Here is a 16004-nt window from a genome sequence, read left to right as displayed (position 1 = left end):
ATGCCTTCAGTGTTTTGCCTCGTCTTTACAGTTCCCCACTACTTATTCACACTGTTTTGACAAGACTCAACTATTGTCTATTTACACTAATGTTGACCAATTGTTACATAATAAAGATTGAAGTGAGTGCATTCAAAATAATGCTTGATCTTTTCTTCTTTCATCTTGTGTGTCTTGTTCTTCTCCAACCTTCATTTTAACCTACAAAGGCACAGTCAAATTATTAGAGATTTTCGCTTTATCCTGTGAAAACAATACCACTGAATAATAAAATGTTCTCATCACAAAGATCCTCTAAAAGAGTCACAAGTATATGTGAGTAATCTACTAAATATGTCTAGGAACCCTTGTCTATACTAAATTGGCCAGGTGGGGAAATTCTCTCAATTGGTTGCAGGCGAAGTTCCAATGAATCTCCACATCACAGGTGCTCTTTCATGTTTTAATGAGCTCGGGTCAGGCCATAACAAAATGTACTCCTGGCTGAGAAAATTTGAAACCCCTCTCTCTACAAAGAGGTCACGACCAACAGTCTGCCAAACACCTTGCTGAGAAGTCATATTTATGAGCTTCCTGTGAATTGCACTGTGAGCTTGGTTCGAGGGAGATGAAATGGTGCGTGATGAGGCACAGGGCTGATTGCATATGAAATTGTTTGCCATAAACAATGAGCCGGATGACAAAACAGACAATTTCTTCCTCCCTCTTTGGTGGTATTCATCATACCCGAATAAGCCGACCGTGACCTTGGCTGTGACCTTACCTTGGTTTTACTCAAAGGAAAACTTAAAGACATGGTGCATTCAAGGATCCAGAGCGTTCCTACCTGAATGGGAAAATGTAATATTAAAAGTAAAATATGTTAACCTATTGATAAAGGAATGGTTTGAGCCGAAGCCAGTAGTGCAAAGCAGAGTTAGCGTGGTATGGTTTTACTGTGAACCTCTTTTATATGCCAGAAATACATAAAGTAAACATACTAAAAATGTTCTATTGGTTTCAATACAAGATTTATGATATATAATATATAATATACAATAGTAGTTATAAATTCAGCTGGAGTTGTGCTACTGCAGTTTGCGATTACACAAGCTGTTCTTATTATAAAGAGGACAAATGTTTAAGATGATCGTAATTATTTCAGAACAATACTACTGACATGTATACTCAATATGTAATAATAATAATAATAATAATCTGTGAAAACTATTTTTAGCAATGGACATAAAGAAAACAAATAAATTGTAGATTTGCTGCATGAGAAACTGCAGGTTCCAGTAACCGGGCTTCACTTTTGCGCTTTCATTAATAGAAAAATAGGATCAAACTAGTTAGATGCCTAATTTAAAAAGATTGGGTGGCAAATATTTCATAATCTGGCTTTCACGTTGACTTTTAATATCATCCTTAAATCATTGCTTCCTTTTTTCCTGTTTAAAGTATTTAACATCAGCTGAAAATCCTGTTTTTGCTGACGTCCAGTGCCTTAACTTGCCACCTTTCTGCAACGATGTACATGTGTTTCAGTGCACTATGACGTCACAGCTGGTTGGACTTACAGGTGCATCGCTGCATCTTCTGACCAAACCAAACCACATGGAAACTTCAACCACAGGGAACAGTGAAACACGGCTTTTCTGCCTGGTTTTGTGTTACTCTTAAACGCTGCAAGTTTTAAAATTGTTTTCTATTTTCTTTGTTTTTTCTTTTTTAGGATGCAGACAAAAATATCATCAAGTGGCTGAAGGAGGCGGGTCGGCTCGTCAATGCCAGCAGTTTCAAACATAGCTACCCCTTCTGCTGGAGGTGAGACAAACAGTCAAACTGTAAAACCGATGTTCGCTCTGTGCTGTTAGAGTGGCACCTTCCAACTCACTCACTTCAACTGAAAGCCTCACTTTTCCACTGGCGACCATTAAAACAACGGTTATAGAATAACCCCACCTGCTACAGATGTTAGGCCTCGACAAATTTAATATTTGATTTTCTAATTTGATACAAATGTTAGAAAACATAATGTACAGTTCAGTATTTAAAGAAGTGTGTTTTTTCTTTTGTCTACTCCCTCAGGAGCACGAGAAGTTTTGTGGTCTGCACAGAATCAATTCACAAAGCCAATGTTAGCGTTGACACAGACACACACACACAACCTCAACGTTCCCACATCATCACATCGTAACAAGCACATGCAGATCCACACATACATACACTAACGTTTTAAGCAAACTAAATCACTGTCTCACTTGGAGCGGCCTGACCTGAGCAGGATTAATTAACCCAGTAAATAGCAGAGATGTGCTCCTTATGCCACAAGGAGACACAGGCTCGTGGAGATGAAACAGTTGTGTGAACCACTTAGCACCTGCAAGGTAGAACTCGGCAAAGTGGGGAGAGCTGCGCTTCAGACAAAACTTCAAAAGAATATACCTGAAACCACAAATTGGTTGTAGAGATGAAAAAGTAAAACTCTATTCAATCATATTGGCAGAACAAGTAGAACACGGTAATATAATTATGCTACTAAATAGTATGATTTAGATTTAAACTTAACTTTGCATATTTTTCACTATTTCTGTGGTTGAGAAAGAGCAGCTTTTTCTCAAGATGGCACTTTCTTTTGGTCTTAAGATGGAGTCCAGAGCCACGCTGATGGCTCTGTGAAGTTGACTGCCTTAGTAGAAATGCTGTTTTTTCTTGAGAAATTGGTGATTTAAATCAAACTATTGAACAAATGTATATTTGAAGAGTGAGGAGATCATCAGTCATTCTGATTTTGTTCTTTCTATTTCTCTGAATGACCAACTGTTTTATAGATATTTCAGTCTGAACCAAAGTGGCAGATTGACCGACTGAGCAACATTGTTGTTCTTACAGCAATGCTGCTAGGGTGGCTAAAAAAACACTGCCACCTATTAGTCACTAAACCGGCCCAATTTCTATGCAGTGGTAAATACAGCAAATCAACAGCAGAACAAAATATAACCTACTCGGCAAAAAATGAATCCCAACAACAACAATCATCAAAATCCCTGTCCAACCTGAAAGCAAAAGGCTTGCTTCATGAATTATGATTTCTCTCATGAATGCATTTCACTTTGCAACACCATGTTTTATGTAATGTGTTTATATACTTTCAGGTCTGATACGCCTCTGATCTACAAAGCCGTCCCCAGCTGGTTTGTTCGAGTGGAGCACATGGTGGAAAAACTTCTGAAAAACAACGAAAAATGCTACTGGTAAGCGTGTTTTTTGAGACAGCTGATAGCTACCTTGGTGCTAAGTGACAGGGAATTGGCAGCTTGGAGTGTCAAGGACACAGACGGCAGTTGCGGCCCCAAAACAATTACAGCCACAAGTCTGCATGACCGCGTCAAGTTCTCTGTCTCTGCAGGACGCTATGTATTACTGATTGTAGATTTCTCTTTATCTTTCACTAATTAGGGTCAAAATCCTTATCAATCCACATTTCATTATGATGCACACAAGACCGATGTTTTTGTAGAAAACGGGCATAATGCTCATTTTAAAGGCAGAATATGGAGCTAAGTAAGCGTCGGCACGATGGCTTTGCTAAGTGGTATTACCCCTGGTGCTCCCAGTGCTCTTTTCTGAGCCACAGTAGCTGCCTCTGGTAATGGGACTGTCAAACTGAGATGAATGAGTAGCCGCTAGTAAGGTATAGACGCACAGACACACACGTTCACAGAGACCAGCACAAACGCACACACTACTTTATAGGCTACATTCTTTATATGAGGGGTTCACATGTAATATTTAATACAGGACAGCTATGTCCATATTATATACAAGTAATTTACAGTATGTTACAGGGTATATTTGCAGAAGAATCTTTCAACTAATGTTAATTTTCATTATCCATTATTATTATTTCAATTAATCACATGGTCGAGAAAAAATGACGATCATGGAGCCTAAAGGGACATCCTTTGTCTGGTCGAAACTCCTAAACCCAATGATGGTCCATTTACTTTCATATATAACTCAGTGAACCAGCAAATATTCACATTTGAGAAGCTTGAACTTTTGAATTTGAAAAATTTAACTAAAAGGTGCTAAATAAAAATTTCAGAGCATTTCTGTTGCCTTCACACGGCTTCCACCATGGCGGCTAGCAGGTAACGGTGCTAATGGCTCTAACAGTGCAAACAACAGCAACAGTGCTAACGGTGTTTACCGGAGAGGGAACCGCAGGGCGGCGTTATCAGCCACAACTGCTGCATGAGAGCGGTGCAGAGCGGCCGGCCCAGTTGTGTAAACAAAGCAATGAGAAAATCGGATTACAACAAACACAGAGGGAGAGTAATTTGTTTCTCTGCTCAGGTAGAAATTACTCCACTATATCTTTACACAGCTAATGGATGTTTGCTGCTATAATAATGCTCTGAATATCAAATAGAGGACGTTCAGAAAATTACTTGAAACAACCATTGGATTATCAAAATTGTTGCTGATCACATATTATAATTGATTAGTTGTTTCAGCTCGAGAGTGAAATGCAAAGAAATGTAACCTATTTGTAGACATAATAAAACATTCACAATGACCTGGGAAGCCTTCTGAAAATCATACATTAAGTACATGCGCACATATTTCCTCCTGTGTCGGCGTGGTTGCAGGGTGATGCTCTTATGCAGCTTTCTAATTAAGCTTATACTCAGTCTTAATTATTTTGTTCGAAAAAAGTTTCTTTTTTTGACTCTTATTTCATACTTGAGTTGTAACCTCAGGACAATTCTTTGTCTCGCTGGCTGTCTGTGAGGGTTGCCAGCTCATCTGCTTCTTGAAAAGAGTACAATCTGTTCTGTGCTCAGTACCTCTTTATGAAGTTCATGTTAGCTGATGAAGACTTAGAAGAATCCTTCAGAAAGCAAAGTGCTATTTCCATATTCTCAACGTGATTTCTTCATTTTTCTCTCTTCTTCCTCCAATGTGCAGTGCAGTGGTTATAAGTATATTGAGCAAGTTCAGGCTGATTTCTCCAGATGTCCGTCTGTCTGAATAAATTAAGAACTGAATTAATGAGTGCTCGCAAGGAGAGCTGCTCTCTTTGCAGGGAGCTCAGTCAATGCCTGGTTTCAGAATCTAGTTTCTCTGTCACTTTAACATACACTTGAACTTAAATACACATGTCACTTTAACATACACTTGAACTTAAACACCCGTCACTTTAACGTTTTCTGTTGTCTGAGCACTTGTCTTATACTTAATTTAATACCCGTTGCACTGTTGTTGTCGTAAACTGTTGATTGTTGTTTGTCTCGTCTAATGTCTCATGTCTAATTTCATGCACCTTCCGCCAAGAAAAATTCCTCGTTTGTGTAAACATTCCTGGCAAATAAATGGTTTCGGATTCTGAAAATGTGATGTTGAGTGACTGGTCTTCATATGACTCAGGTTGAATCAAGCAGAAATCTGACACGTTTTCTCATTTGTTCTTTGTCCGTCTCTTTAATTCAAACCCAACTGTTTGCTATAAGCCACTTTGAAATGCTTAGTCATTTTTTAAACACTGGGTCCTTGATTTTAGACGCAGGCAGAAATGGGCTGAAATGACATTTGTCGCCTGCAGATAATAGTAAGCTCGTTTGCTGGATATGTGAACATTTGCAGCTTACGTTAGAGCAGACAAGCACAGTTTCAAACAACACAACCCTGTGGACATTGCTTCAACCTGTGGATACATCCAGCTTGACAGACCTGCCTACATAGTTATAATTACTCAGCCACAATTTGATGATCAGCATTCAGAAGGAGGGGTTTAGCATCCAGTTTATTTCCTGATTAGTTGCAAACCTAATGACCTGTCAGTCATCAGTTTCTTAAGGTTTTCTTCCTCTTTACCTTTTTTCCCATCACACACAAGCAAGCATCAATCAGTCCTGACCACAACCTCTGCGCCTCTGCCGTCCTTTTGTATCCATCCCTAGCTTCTCTGACTTATAATAGAAGCCTGTACATGTTAAATGGCTCCTCCTGTGTGTCTTGAGCACAAGACAGCGCATTTTAAATTCTACATTTAGAATGAAGCAAGAGTGGGAGGGTGAGGTGGTGAAGGAGTGTTCACGGGGGGTTGGTGAGCAGCAGCAGCAGCAGCAGCAAGAAAAAAAAAATCATTAAATTGATATATTAGGGGCCTAAATAGAAATGCCTCCTACAAATGGGAATTGATGAACTCGTTGCTTAGCCCGTGGATCCTGACGACAATTTATGCCCCTCCTGCTCTGTTCTCCTGAGCAACACTGCCTGGCAATGCAAGAGAGGGGGGACAGAAAAAAAATTGAGGGAGAGATTGTGAGATAGAATTAGGATTAGAGCTCAAAACCGGTCGAGGCAAAATAGGAAAAGGAGAGAGCAGAAAAGGGGTACGGAGGAGGGAGATGCCTTAGAGGGAACGTTAACCTTTGCAGTTGAGCTTCATAAATACAGCAACACAGTTTATTTTTAGGGCTAAAACGAGGAAGAAAAGAAAGTCATCTTAATAGGAATAAGGAATAATGTACATTATAATAATGCTTGCTCTTGTCAGAAAATGTATTGCATGAGCACAGTATCTATAGGTTTTAAAAATTGCATTTTAATAAAAATCTTAAATTTGATTGAAAAATGTCTTAAATATTTTCTCATGGATAAAATAGACAGTGACGTTCGTTGCTAAATGGCTTTGTGTCCGTCATCTCCCACTTATAGTTTATAGGTGGGTGACGTTGGGACACTGGATTGTTCGGCTTTTTATTATTTTCTTGTTTCAGCAAACACCGTCACTACTGCCAGCTACAGTCGCAGGGAAGCTCATCTCAAAATAAACAAATGTACATTTTGGCTAAACATTGAATAATTAAATAAATCATCTCCCCATGTCTATCCTTATATACTGCTGATCAGACTGCAGGTTGTGCTCATATGTCTATCAAATTAAACTTGATGAACCCTGCAGCAAACCTGATGAAATGATTTCTCTGAAACCTGTTGGTTGTAAATGGCTATTAAATGATGTTTAAACATGAGAGTGACTGCATTGTTCTTGTTGTGGCATTTCAAGAAAAAATAACACTCCATCTCACGTTCAACCTTGAATCTGCATGAGGTTAAAAATCATAATCACCATCATCATCTCTCTGTTTCGGTAGGGTTCCAGAGTTTGTTGGGGAGAAGCGTTTCGGGAACTGGCTGAAAGACGCACGAGACTGGGCTATTTCCAGGAACCGTTACTGGGGCACTCCGATCCCTCTCTGGGTCAGCGACGACTTTGAGGAGGTCAGGAAAACGCACAAATACACACTTGTTTTAATCGAGCGCTCGATGCTTGTAATGTGTCTTTGTACTGTGCAGCTATCACATAATTTGTCTGTGTCATGACCAAATACCAAGATAGTTACTCTTTTCTCAGGGTTGGCGGCACTCATAAATCAATCTGGGCTTAGCATGAGAAGGCATTAATTGAAAAGTTGAACTCTCCATAAGTCTGACTTTTATTTACTCTGGAAATGAGTCTGGGGAACAAATGTCTTATGTCTCTCCCAATAGTATACTGGTCTGCTGCCAGGGCACAGAAATCCAAGTCTTCTCATAAATGTGCAGTGTGAAACTGTTTCTCACTGACCTCCTTTTGACACTCCCATCATTTAGCATATCTGGACCTTCTTTTGTGTGTGTGAAGGCTTGTGGAGGAGAGACTTTCTGGCATGGCAGAGTGAAGTGACCATGGTGTCAAACCAGAGAGTGTAGCGTGACTCCATACCGCAGTCTGAGTCAGCTCCCCTCCGGCACCATTACCGAGTGCCTCCGTAAACTCAACTCATGAATTATTCATTAACGTAAACAGCAAATAAACCAGAACCAATGTGTTTGCTTTCTCTTCATGCCGATCCGGTCCGAAAGAAAAAAAAACGGCGATCGAGTGGAGGAAAGGAAGGCTGACACGGAAAATAAGGGGAGGAGGAAGAGGGGACAGAATAAATTATTGTGTGGAAAAAAATGAGGAAGTGAAATACACGACAAGACGGGGGGAGGGGGAGTGTGAATTAAAAAGAGGGATAGGAAAATAAATGGGTGGACAAAAAAAAGCAGACAGCAGAGAAGCCAGCCAAACTGTATAAATGTTCGTCTGTTTATGGATGTTCATTGCCAAACCCGGCCAACTGTGTGAAGTAGACTGAACTGAAAGGAGATGTCAGAATTGGGTTGTTTGAGCGTTTGAAAAATGAAGTCTTACTCCCTTGGCTGAAAGAGGGACAGCCAGCGACCTGCTTGCTGGAAATAGCATTATGACTGTTTCCAGAACACTTGCGCTCCCTGGTGCCTCTTTCAAACACCCCTCAGCGGTTAAGCACACACCCAAAACTAAAGCTATAAGCGAGTCTGTCAGTCCGTCTGTCTGTGTGTGGCTGTATTATTTCTATCTTGCTGTTGTTTTATTTGTGTTCTCTCTGCCTCTCTCTCTCTGTCTCTGTGTCTCTGTCCCTGACTCTCCTGGATGCGTTTATTTCCTCTCGATGTGACGTGGTTTTGTATCAGGCTGAATCTGGGCCATGATACCTGGCGCTGTGGTAAAACTAGAGCAGAGCCTACAGGTTAACTCTCTGAGGAGACCAGATAACACACTTTACCATACTTTCCAAGGTAAAGTTACTGGGGATGTGTGTTCAAGTAGGTCTTTTAATTTGTGTTGTATTGCGATAAGTACATTAGAATTATGAGGTGTACGGTCCTTTGCATGTTTTAACCGGAGCATTAAGCTCACTTATAGCCCACACTTCATCTCATTTGTTTAATCCGCATATAAAGAGTATACATTTCCTCATTACCTTAATACAATAAATTAAATGGGGACATTTGTTTGATCCCGTCCAAATTTATTTTGTTTAATGAAATCATACTCAATGAGAAAGTCGATAAGCACGTATCCCAAAATGTTAAACAATTTCGTTCAGTAAAATGAACCCTGAGAAAGAAAACAAAATTGCATTTGACCAGAACTTTGTAAAGGTTGGTAATACGTCTTTGTACAAACTAACCCATTTTCCATGCTTATTGTAAAGTGTAGCTCAACCAATAATGGATTTTGAAGGCCAATACAAAAATGTGTATATATATATATAAAAATGTCTGTGTCATGACCAAATACATAAATATCTTTTGTGTGTGTATATATATTTATGTATGTATGTGTGTGTATGTATGTATATATATATATAGTGTTATTTTTATCATTACTAATTTAATTCAACATAAATACACAACATTAACTTTAATAAGGGCTACAATGTTGATCATTTCTTTATTAATTGATTATTCGTTGATAAAATGTCAGAAATTTAATAAAAAGGCCTTATGTGATGTCTTAAAAAAGCTAAGTTATAAAAAGTCAATTGCTTAATTCAATTATTGTTGGTTCATTTCTTTTGCATCAATTCACTTGTACGTAATTCCCGCAATAATCGTTCATTTACATCTTTAGGAAATGTATAGTTGTTTTGTGACATCGCTCACTCGACCTGTACTGTGTGTATTTTGTGCGTGTGCGCTTGTGCTTCAGGTGGTGTGTGTCGGGTCCATAGCAGAACTCGAGGAACTGACCGGTGTCAAAGTAACTGATCTGCATCGGGAGAGGTGAGTCACTGATCGAAACCAAGATTATCAGCCAACCACCTGAGCATGTACTCAGAGGTGTGTGTCTGCTGTGGTAGTGTGATACCCTCAGATTCACATGCTGTGTGTAGTTGGCTGAACATGAGACGATAAGGGCGTGTGTGTGTGTGTGTGTGTGTGTCATGGAAAGGTGGTGAAAAATGTAACCCCTCAAGAATAAAAAGAAACTTCTCTATTTTAATAAAGTTTATCAGATGTTTAAAACTAGGTTTGAAAAGTGTGCGGTGGTTTGAACTTTAGAAAGTACAAAATGTGTCTGAAAGGATGGATCTCTAACAACTAAATGGGCAGACTGTTGCATCATATAATAAGGTGTGAAGTGGTAGAGATAATGGCTCTGCCCCGATTGCGAACATTTTTACCAAAATCTTACTATCACACCACAAAAAGGACATAATACACTCCTCAAAATGTACTCAGCAGTGCATTTCTTTTGGTAATATTCCTGCTTCAGTCTCCCTTTCCTCAATAAGCTCTTAAAAGCAGCAGAGTACTGCAGAGGAGTGGGCTTAATTATTACTAAAGGTGTAATCTGCAGTTTAAAGGCCGGAGTGCTAATAGTTTATTTAATAGTCCTAGAAAGGTATCGCAGGCTGTTGCTGAGGGGGAAAAGAAAGTTAATGTGTGTTTTATAAGCTTTGTGTACTTGCGATGCTAATGTACTGTTTTTCATTTTGTATTTCTACGACTAAGGGAACTTTCCATACACACACATTAAATCTAGATATAGCGTGCACCTTACACACGCTGACACTTTGTGACTTCTACACACAGGTTCATCTGTTTTCCTCAGCTTATGTAACTTTACTGAAGAAACAATTATTTTTTTCCATGGACTGAATCTGAGTGAGACGGTATTTGGAGTAAATTAATCCATATCCTTGTGTCTGAAGCTTGTGACCCAAAGCAATAACAGAGCTCATACTAGTGGGTGTCAGCACATTGTTAGCAACATTGTTATTTTTCCTAAACCTTGTTCCGAGAGGTAAAAGATTATAAAATCCTTGGTTTGGACTGCAGCCAAAAAGCCTATAGACGCTTGGATCCATATTGTGTAGAAATGTTTACAAAGTGCCCCACGGCAATAAGAAAACCCTGAAATAAAACCGGACTTTTCAATTTGTTATTGCTGCCATTTATCTTAACAATTGTTCCTTCTTTCTCTTTCTTTCCCTCCTCCCTTCACCACTTCCTCTGGCCAGCATTGACGAGCTGACGATCCCGTCGCGGTGTGGGAAGGGCGTGCTGCGGAGGATCACAGAGGTGTTTGACTGTTGGTTTGAGAGCGGTAGCATGCCCTACGCCCAGGCCCACTACCCCTTTGAAAACAGGAAAGAGTTTGAGGACACTTTCCCAGCAGACTTCATCGCCGAAGGCATTGACCAGACGAGAGGATGGTAAGCTGTTGATGAATGGTAGATGGAAAGAGATCGACAGATGAGGAATAGTGACACTGAGTCCTTTGCTGCTGAGTCCATTAAGGGAAATGATGAAAACACACATTTTTTTGTTTTCAATAATACCAAATAAAAGTATTACATGAGTTAGTTTAACAAAGATTAAGTGATAGGAGATGAGTTTTTCCACAATCCGACCTTGGAGGAATAATTAATTGTTATGTTTCAGTCCTGCTTATCACGCTGACCATGTGTAATATCTTTTGCATCCTGCTGTAGGTTCTACACCTTGCTGGTGCTCTCCACGGCACTGTTTGGCAGACCGCCTTTCAAGAATGTCATTGTTAACGGACTGGTCCTCGCTAGGTGAGTTCGTTGACTTATTAAGAGATAAGTCAATGTAAGGAGTAAGAAACAGTAGGAAAAATACAGGCATTACCTGTATATTGCCTGATATTGCCAACCTAATGCTTTCAGTTGTTTTCAAGCACATTTTTAATGCTTTTTCTGCAGATGTTTTCTTGTTGGCCTCCAATAATCCACTGGTTGCCTTCCTCTTTACTACCATTTTATGTCCCTTATCTCCATTCATTGCCCATTCATCCACATTTTTTCCTGCCATTTCTCCTGATCATTGTGGTATGTGTGCTGCAGCATTTAGCCTCTTTAGAGCTGCTCTACAAAAGGGCTGCTTGTCATGTCCTTAGCCCCAGGGTCTAAATGCAGTGCTGTGTGTGGCCTGCTGACCTGGAAGGACTTGACTAATTTGAATACCAAGTACTTAGTTTCTAACATGCACTTTAGTGCATGCATGCGTGTGTTTATGTGCTTTAATGCCTTTGCTTGTCTCACTCCTGCAGCGATGGACAGAAGATGAGCAAGCGCAAGAAGAACTACCCAGATCCAGGACTGATAGTGCAGCAATATGGAGCTGATGCCCTCAGGTCAGCTCTGTGCTTGAATGTGAACGAGTGTGTGTTTCTGAAGCATGAATGCCTTTTGTGCCGGTGGCAGGGTTCTGTGTGTTACTGTTAACCTACCTTATGTTATTAGCAGGCATGGTTTTAAAGGCTTTGAATCACTATCCATGCTTAATTAAGCTCGTTCTTCGCCCTACTAAAAGTATAGGCATGCTCACGCATACTGTACATACACAATGATAAACTCATTTCTACTCATACATTCGCTCCTTTGCCCTAAGCAGTGAGAGTGCCATGGCCATGTGGCCTAATAAATAAAGCACGATGCAGTTGCTCCATATGCTCGCAAACCGCATGTACCGATAGAGAGCGAGTTGCAGAGAGAAGGAAAGAAAGGCGTACATACATCTCATAGAAACTAAATCAATGACAGAGTGAAGTATAGAACGTGGGGGCTTTTTGTTGGTATTTTCCGTGACAGCTGTCTGTCTTCATGCTGACTCATTTTGAGGTATTTAATCATCTGATGTTTCTGTGTATTCTGCATTTTATAGTTCAAATGTATCTTCAATAGATGCTGCTATTAAATTCGCTTACGGCCTATTGCGTGAAGTTACATCATTTAGCTCGCTTCCAGAGTCATCATCAAAACCTTTGTGCTGATGCCTGCCACAGACTATCATATCCATATGGATTATTCAGAGTTTCTTCCATTGTCATGTCAACGGAGTCTTTATTTGGCCTGAATGAAGTAAAGAGATTCATTTGCAATGGGATGCTGTTGGTAAAATTGGCCTTTTGCCCAAAATGTTTTGCAGAACATATTCAATGTGGACATTTAAACTAGAGATAGAGCTAATCAAATTCAGATATGTTTGACAACTGAATAGCTGTGCATTCAGAAAATGCTGCCTGCCTCTCAGCATTCTTTAAATGTCCAATAAGTGTTTTTATGTAACATGAAGTGAAGTGTTTACCTTCACTTCATTGTTGTGGCAAAACGTTTTGAACATGTATGAACAACGTGCTGAAATTCTAATGCAGGCTTCAACCAACAGCGGCACTTCAGAGGCACGTGTACCTGGAGAATGCTTGGGACATCCATGTCATTATGAGATGAATCAGTTTAAATGTTTATTTGTTACATTGCAAAGTTAAATTGTTTGTAAACTCTCATGTTTAGTTGTACAGTAGGGAGATCACTGCTTTCCGTCGTATTAGCCTGATCACACATGTTTTGAATGAATAGATTTATCATATATCATTCAATGATAACTTTGATTTATCATGCATTTTCTCAATATAGATATAAAAACCTGTCAATCTTGCTGCTGACTGCTGGGGGATTGCTGGGCTAAGTTGGACTTATTTTACTTGCACTACTGTGTTTTTTGCATGTATCAGAGGGAGCGTTGTCCTCTTATTGGGCCCATACACACATCTGCGCTGCAGCATTTTTGAAAGCATCATAGAGAACGTGCGTTGGAGAGCTTAAATGGATCGGTGTCGTCTTGGGCCCGGGTTGGGCTAAAAAACTGCAGACTGTGCCAGACTGAGGTTGAATTTTTTGGCCCGTGTGGGGTTCCACACACGGTATGCTCTCACTCACTCATTATCAATCCGTCCACACTGACCAACTCTGTCTCTCCCGGTAGACTGTACCTCATCAACTCCCCAGTAGTGAGAGCAGAGAACCTGCGCTTCAAGGAGGAAGGTGTGCGAGACGTGTTGAAGGATGTCTTCTTGCCGTGGTACAATGCCTATCGCTTCCTGGTACAGAACGTACAAAGGTTACAGAAGGTAATGAACACTGTGGCTCAGTGGTTAGCATGCCCGTCTTTCAATCAGTGTACCAGAGGTTCGAGCCCTGGCTCTGCTAGTCCTTGTCGTTGTGTCCTTGAGCAAGACACTTAACCCTGAATTGCTCCCTGTTGCTGTGTCTACGGCAAACATGTAAGTCGCTTTGGACAAAAGCGTCAGCTAAATGAAATGTAATGTAAAAAGTTCATACCTTACATAACACCCACTGTGTTGCTTTAGATATTCCTGTTCTAAAAAGCACAGCAAGGCTTGATAGCGCAGGAGGTTGTTACTGTTGTTAACCATTTATTTAAAGGTAATCACCGGAACAAAACGGAAATTACTTGTTAGTGCCATAAAATAATGCAGTAATACCTCGTCCTGATGTCCCTGTGTGATTGGTTAAGTGGCTGAAGGTATTTGGGTCCAGATTATTTTAATTTAATATTCTTTTGCAGATTATCCACTGAAAGTAATTTTACAAAAAACAAGAATTTGATTACATAGAACTGATTCTCCACACAGGGTCCGAGCTCGTCAGTTACTTTACATCATCACTTTTACTTGCCAGCCTTAACATATCAATGTTGCATCTAAGAAAGTCATATTTACTGAATTCACACACACAGAAGCACCAAAACATAATTCAACAATAATTAAACACCAGCTATTATTTTTAAAGATTGTTAAAATAAATATATATTTTCTTTAGTCTCAACGTTAAGCTGTTTCAGGAATTTGTTAAAAAAAATATGTTTTCTTTAGTCTTAACGTTAAGCTGTTTCAGGAATTTGACAATCAGGTGAGGGGGAACTGTCTGTAGAAGCAGTATAACCTATTTATTAACTATATCAGTAACTTTCACTTTTAGTGAACAATATTATTCAAAACACAGAAACTCTACAAATGGGAATAATTGTAGTTAAACCTCTGTTTGTCTGTAGACTCGTAACAGTGTTTCTTTTTTCCAGGTTTAAACATCTACTTTTCTTGCTGATGTTCTTGAATATATGTGGTAGAGATTTCAGCTACTATCAACTATATTGTGTGTCTTTGTAAAAAATGAAACGGTGATGTATTTTTGTGCTTCTGTACTAATGTGTCAGGAGGATGAGATTCAGTTTGTGTACAATGAAAATACAACGAAGAAGCAGAGTAACAACATCATGGACAAATGGATTCAGTCCTTTACACAGTCCCTCATCCAGTTCTTCAAGGCTGAGATGGACGGTAAGACAAACAGCGTCCACACACACACACACACACACACACACACACACACACACACACACACTGCAGTCATCACTTGATATGGGCAGTGGCTAAGGAGGTTAGTAGTTAATATCTTAAAATACATCCCATCCTATAACATATTCATGCAGTTTGTATGTTCAGTCTAATTAAGCTAGAAAAGAAAAACAAGACTGTAGTTTCTTGTTGCAGCCTACCACCTGTACACCGTCGTGCCTCGCCTGGTCAAGTTTGTGGACATGCTCACCAACTGGTATGTGAGGACCAACAGACGCCGACTGAAGGTGAGAGAACTGCTCTAAACAATGCTGGTTTGGATTTAATGTTATTATGTGAGGCCGACGCAAAGGGCCGCTTACAACTATAACTTAATTTCCAGGTGGGACAATCTCTAGCAGTAGTAGGATCTGATGAGCCCAACTTATGCATTAGTGTGTAAATACATAGATAATGCTGCCCTTTACAGTTCATGTCCTGTATCTTTCTTTTTGTTGCTGTTTTGTGGAGCATTTCAAATATCCCTTCGGTTCATGGAAACAATGATTTAAGCTACCACTAAGTGTCTTCATCATCGCCACCATCTGTGGACATTTTGGAGCAATCAGTTTGTGGCCCCTCAAGTCAACATTCGGTTGAAGTGAATTGGGGATACATGTGCTGATGTGTGTAAGGGCTCTTTTTCCTGTTCTAAGGGGATTGACTGTTTTGTTGTGTGTGTGTGTGTGTGTGTGTGTGTGTGTGTGTGTGTGTGTGTGTGTGTGTGTGAACTTTGTAGGGAGAGAGTGGCACTGAGGACTGCCTGTGGGCGCTGGAAACCCTCTTCAGTGTTCTGTTCTCCATGTGCAGGCTGATGGTGAGTCATTGTGTGTGTGTGTGTGTGTGTGTGTGTGTGTGTGTGTGTGTGTGTGTGTGTGTGTGTGTGTGTGTGTGTGTGTGTGTGTGTGTGAAAAAGATTGTATGGGAAAAA

At 40.0% G+C, this 16004-nt stretch overlaps 1 protein-coding gene across 1 annotated transcript in view; it reads left to right on the top strand.

Moving 5' to 3' along the window:
- Positions 1–16004, top strand: part of iars1 (isoleucyl-tRNA synthetase 1) — a 48678-nt gene that overhangs the window by 14694 nt on the left and 17980 nt on the right. The window contains exons 12-22 of the mRNA XM_068594234.1: positions 1715–1806; positions 3138–3236; positions 7149–7275; positions 9557–9630; positions 10872–11066; positions 11346–11432; positions 11927–12010; positions 13642–13786; positions 14893–15016; positions 15230–15321; positions 15813–15890. Coding sequence (XP_068450335.1) covers positions 1715–1806; positions 3138–3236; positions 7149–7275; positions 9557–9630; positions 10872–11066; positions 11346–11432; positions 11927–12010; positions 13642–13786; positions 14893–15016; positions 15230–15321; positions 15813–15890 — 1197 coding nt within the window. The remainder of the gene's footprint in view (positions 1–1714; positions 1807–3137; positions 3237–7148; positions 7276–9556; positions 9631–10871; positions 11067–11345; positions 11433–11926; positions 12011–13641; positions 13787–14892; positions 15017–15229; positions 15322–15812; positions 15891–16004) is intronic.

The sequence above is a fragment of the Clinocottus analis genome, unplaced genomic scaffold (assembly GCF_023055335.1).
Source record: "Clinocottus analis isolate CAN_PGR_092001 unplaced genomic scaffold, fCliAna1.0.p SCAF_3, whole genome shotgun sequence".
NCBI lineage: Eukaryota > Metazoa > Chordata > Actinopteri > Perciformes > Cottidae > Clinocottus > Clinocottus analis.
This window is presented reverse-complemented; position numbering and strand designations above follow the sequence as displayed.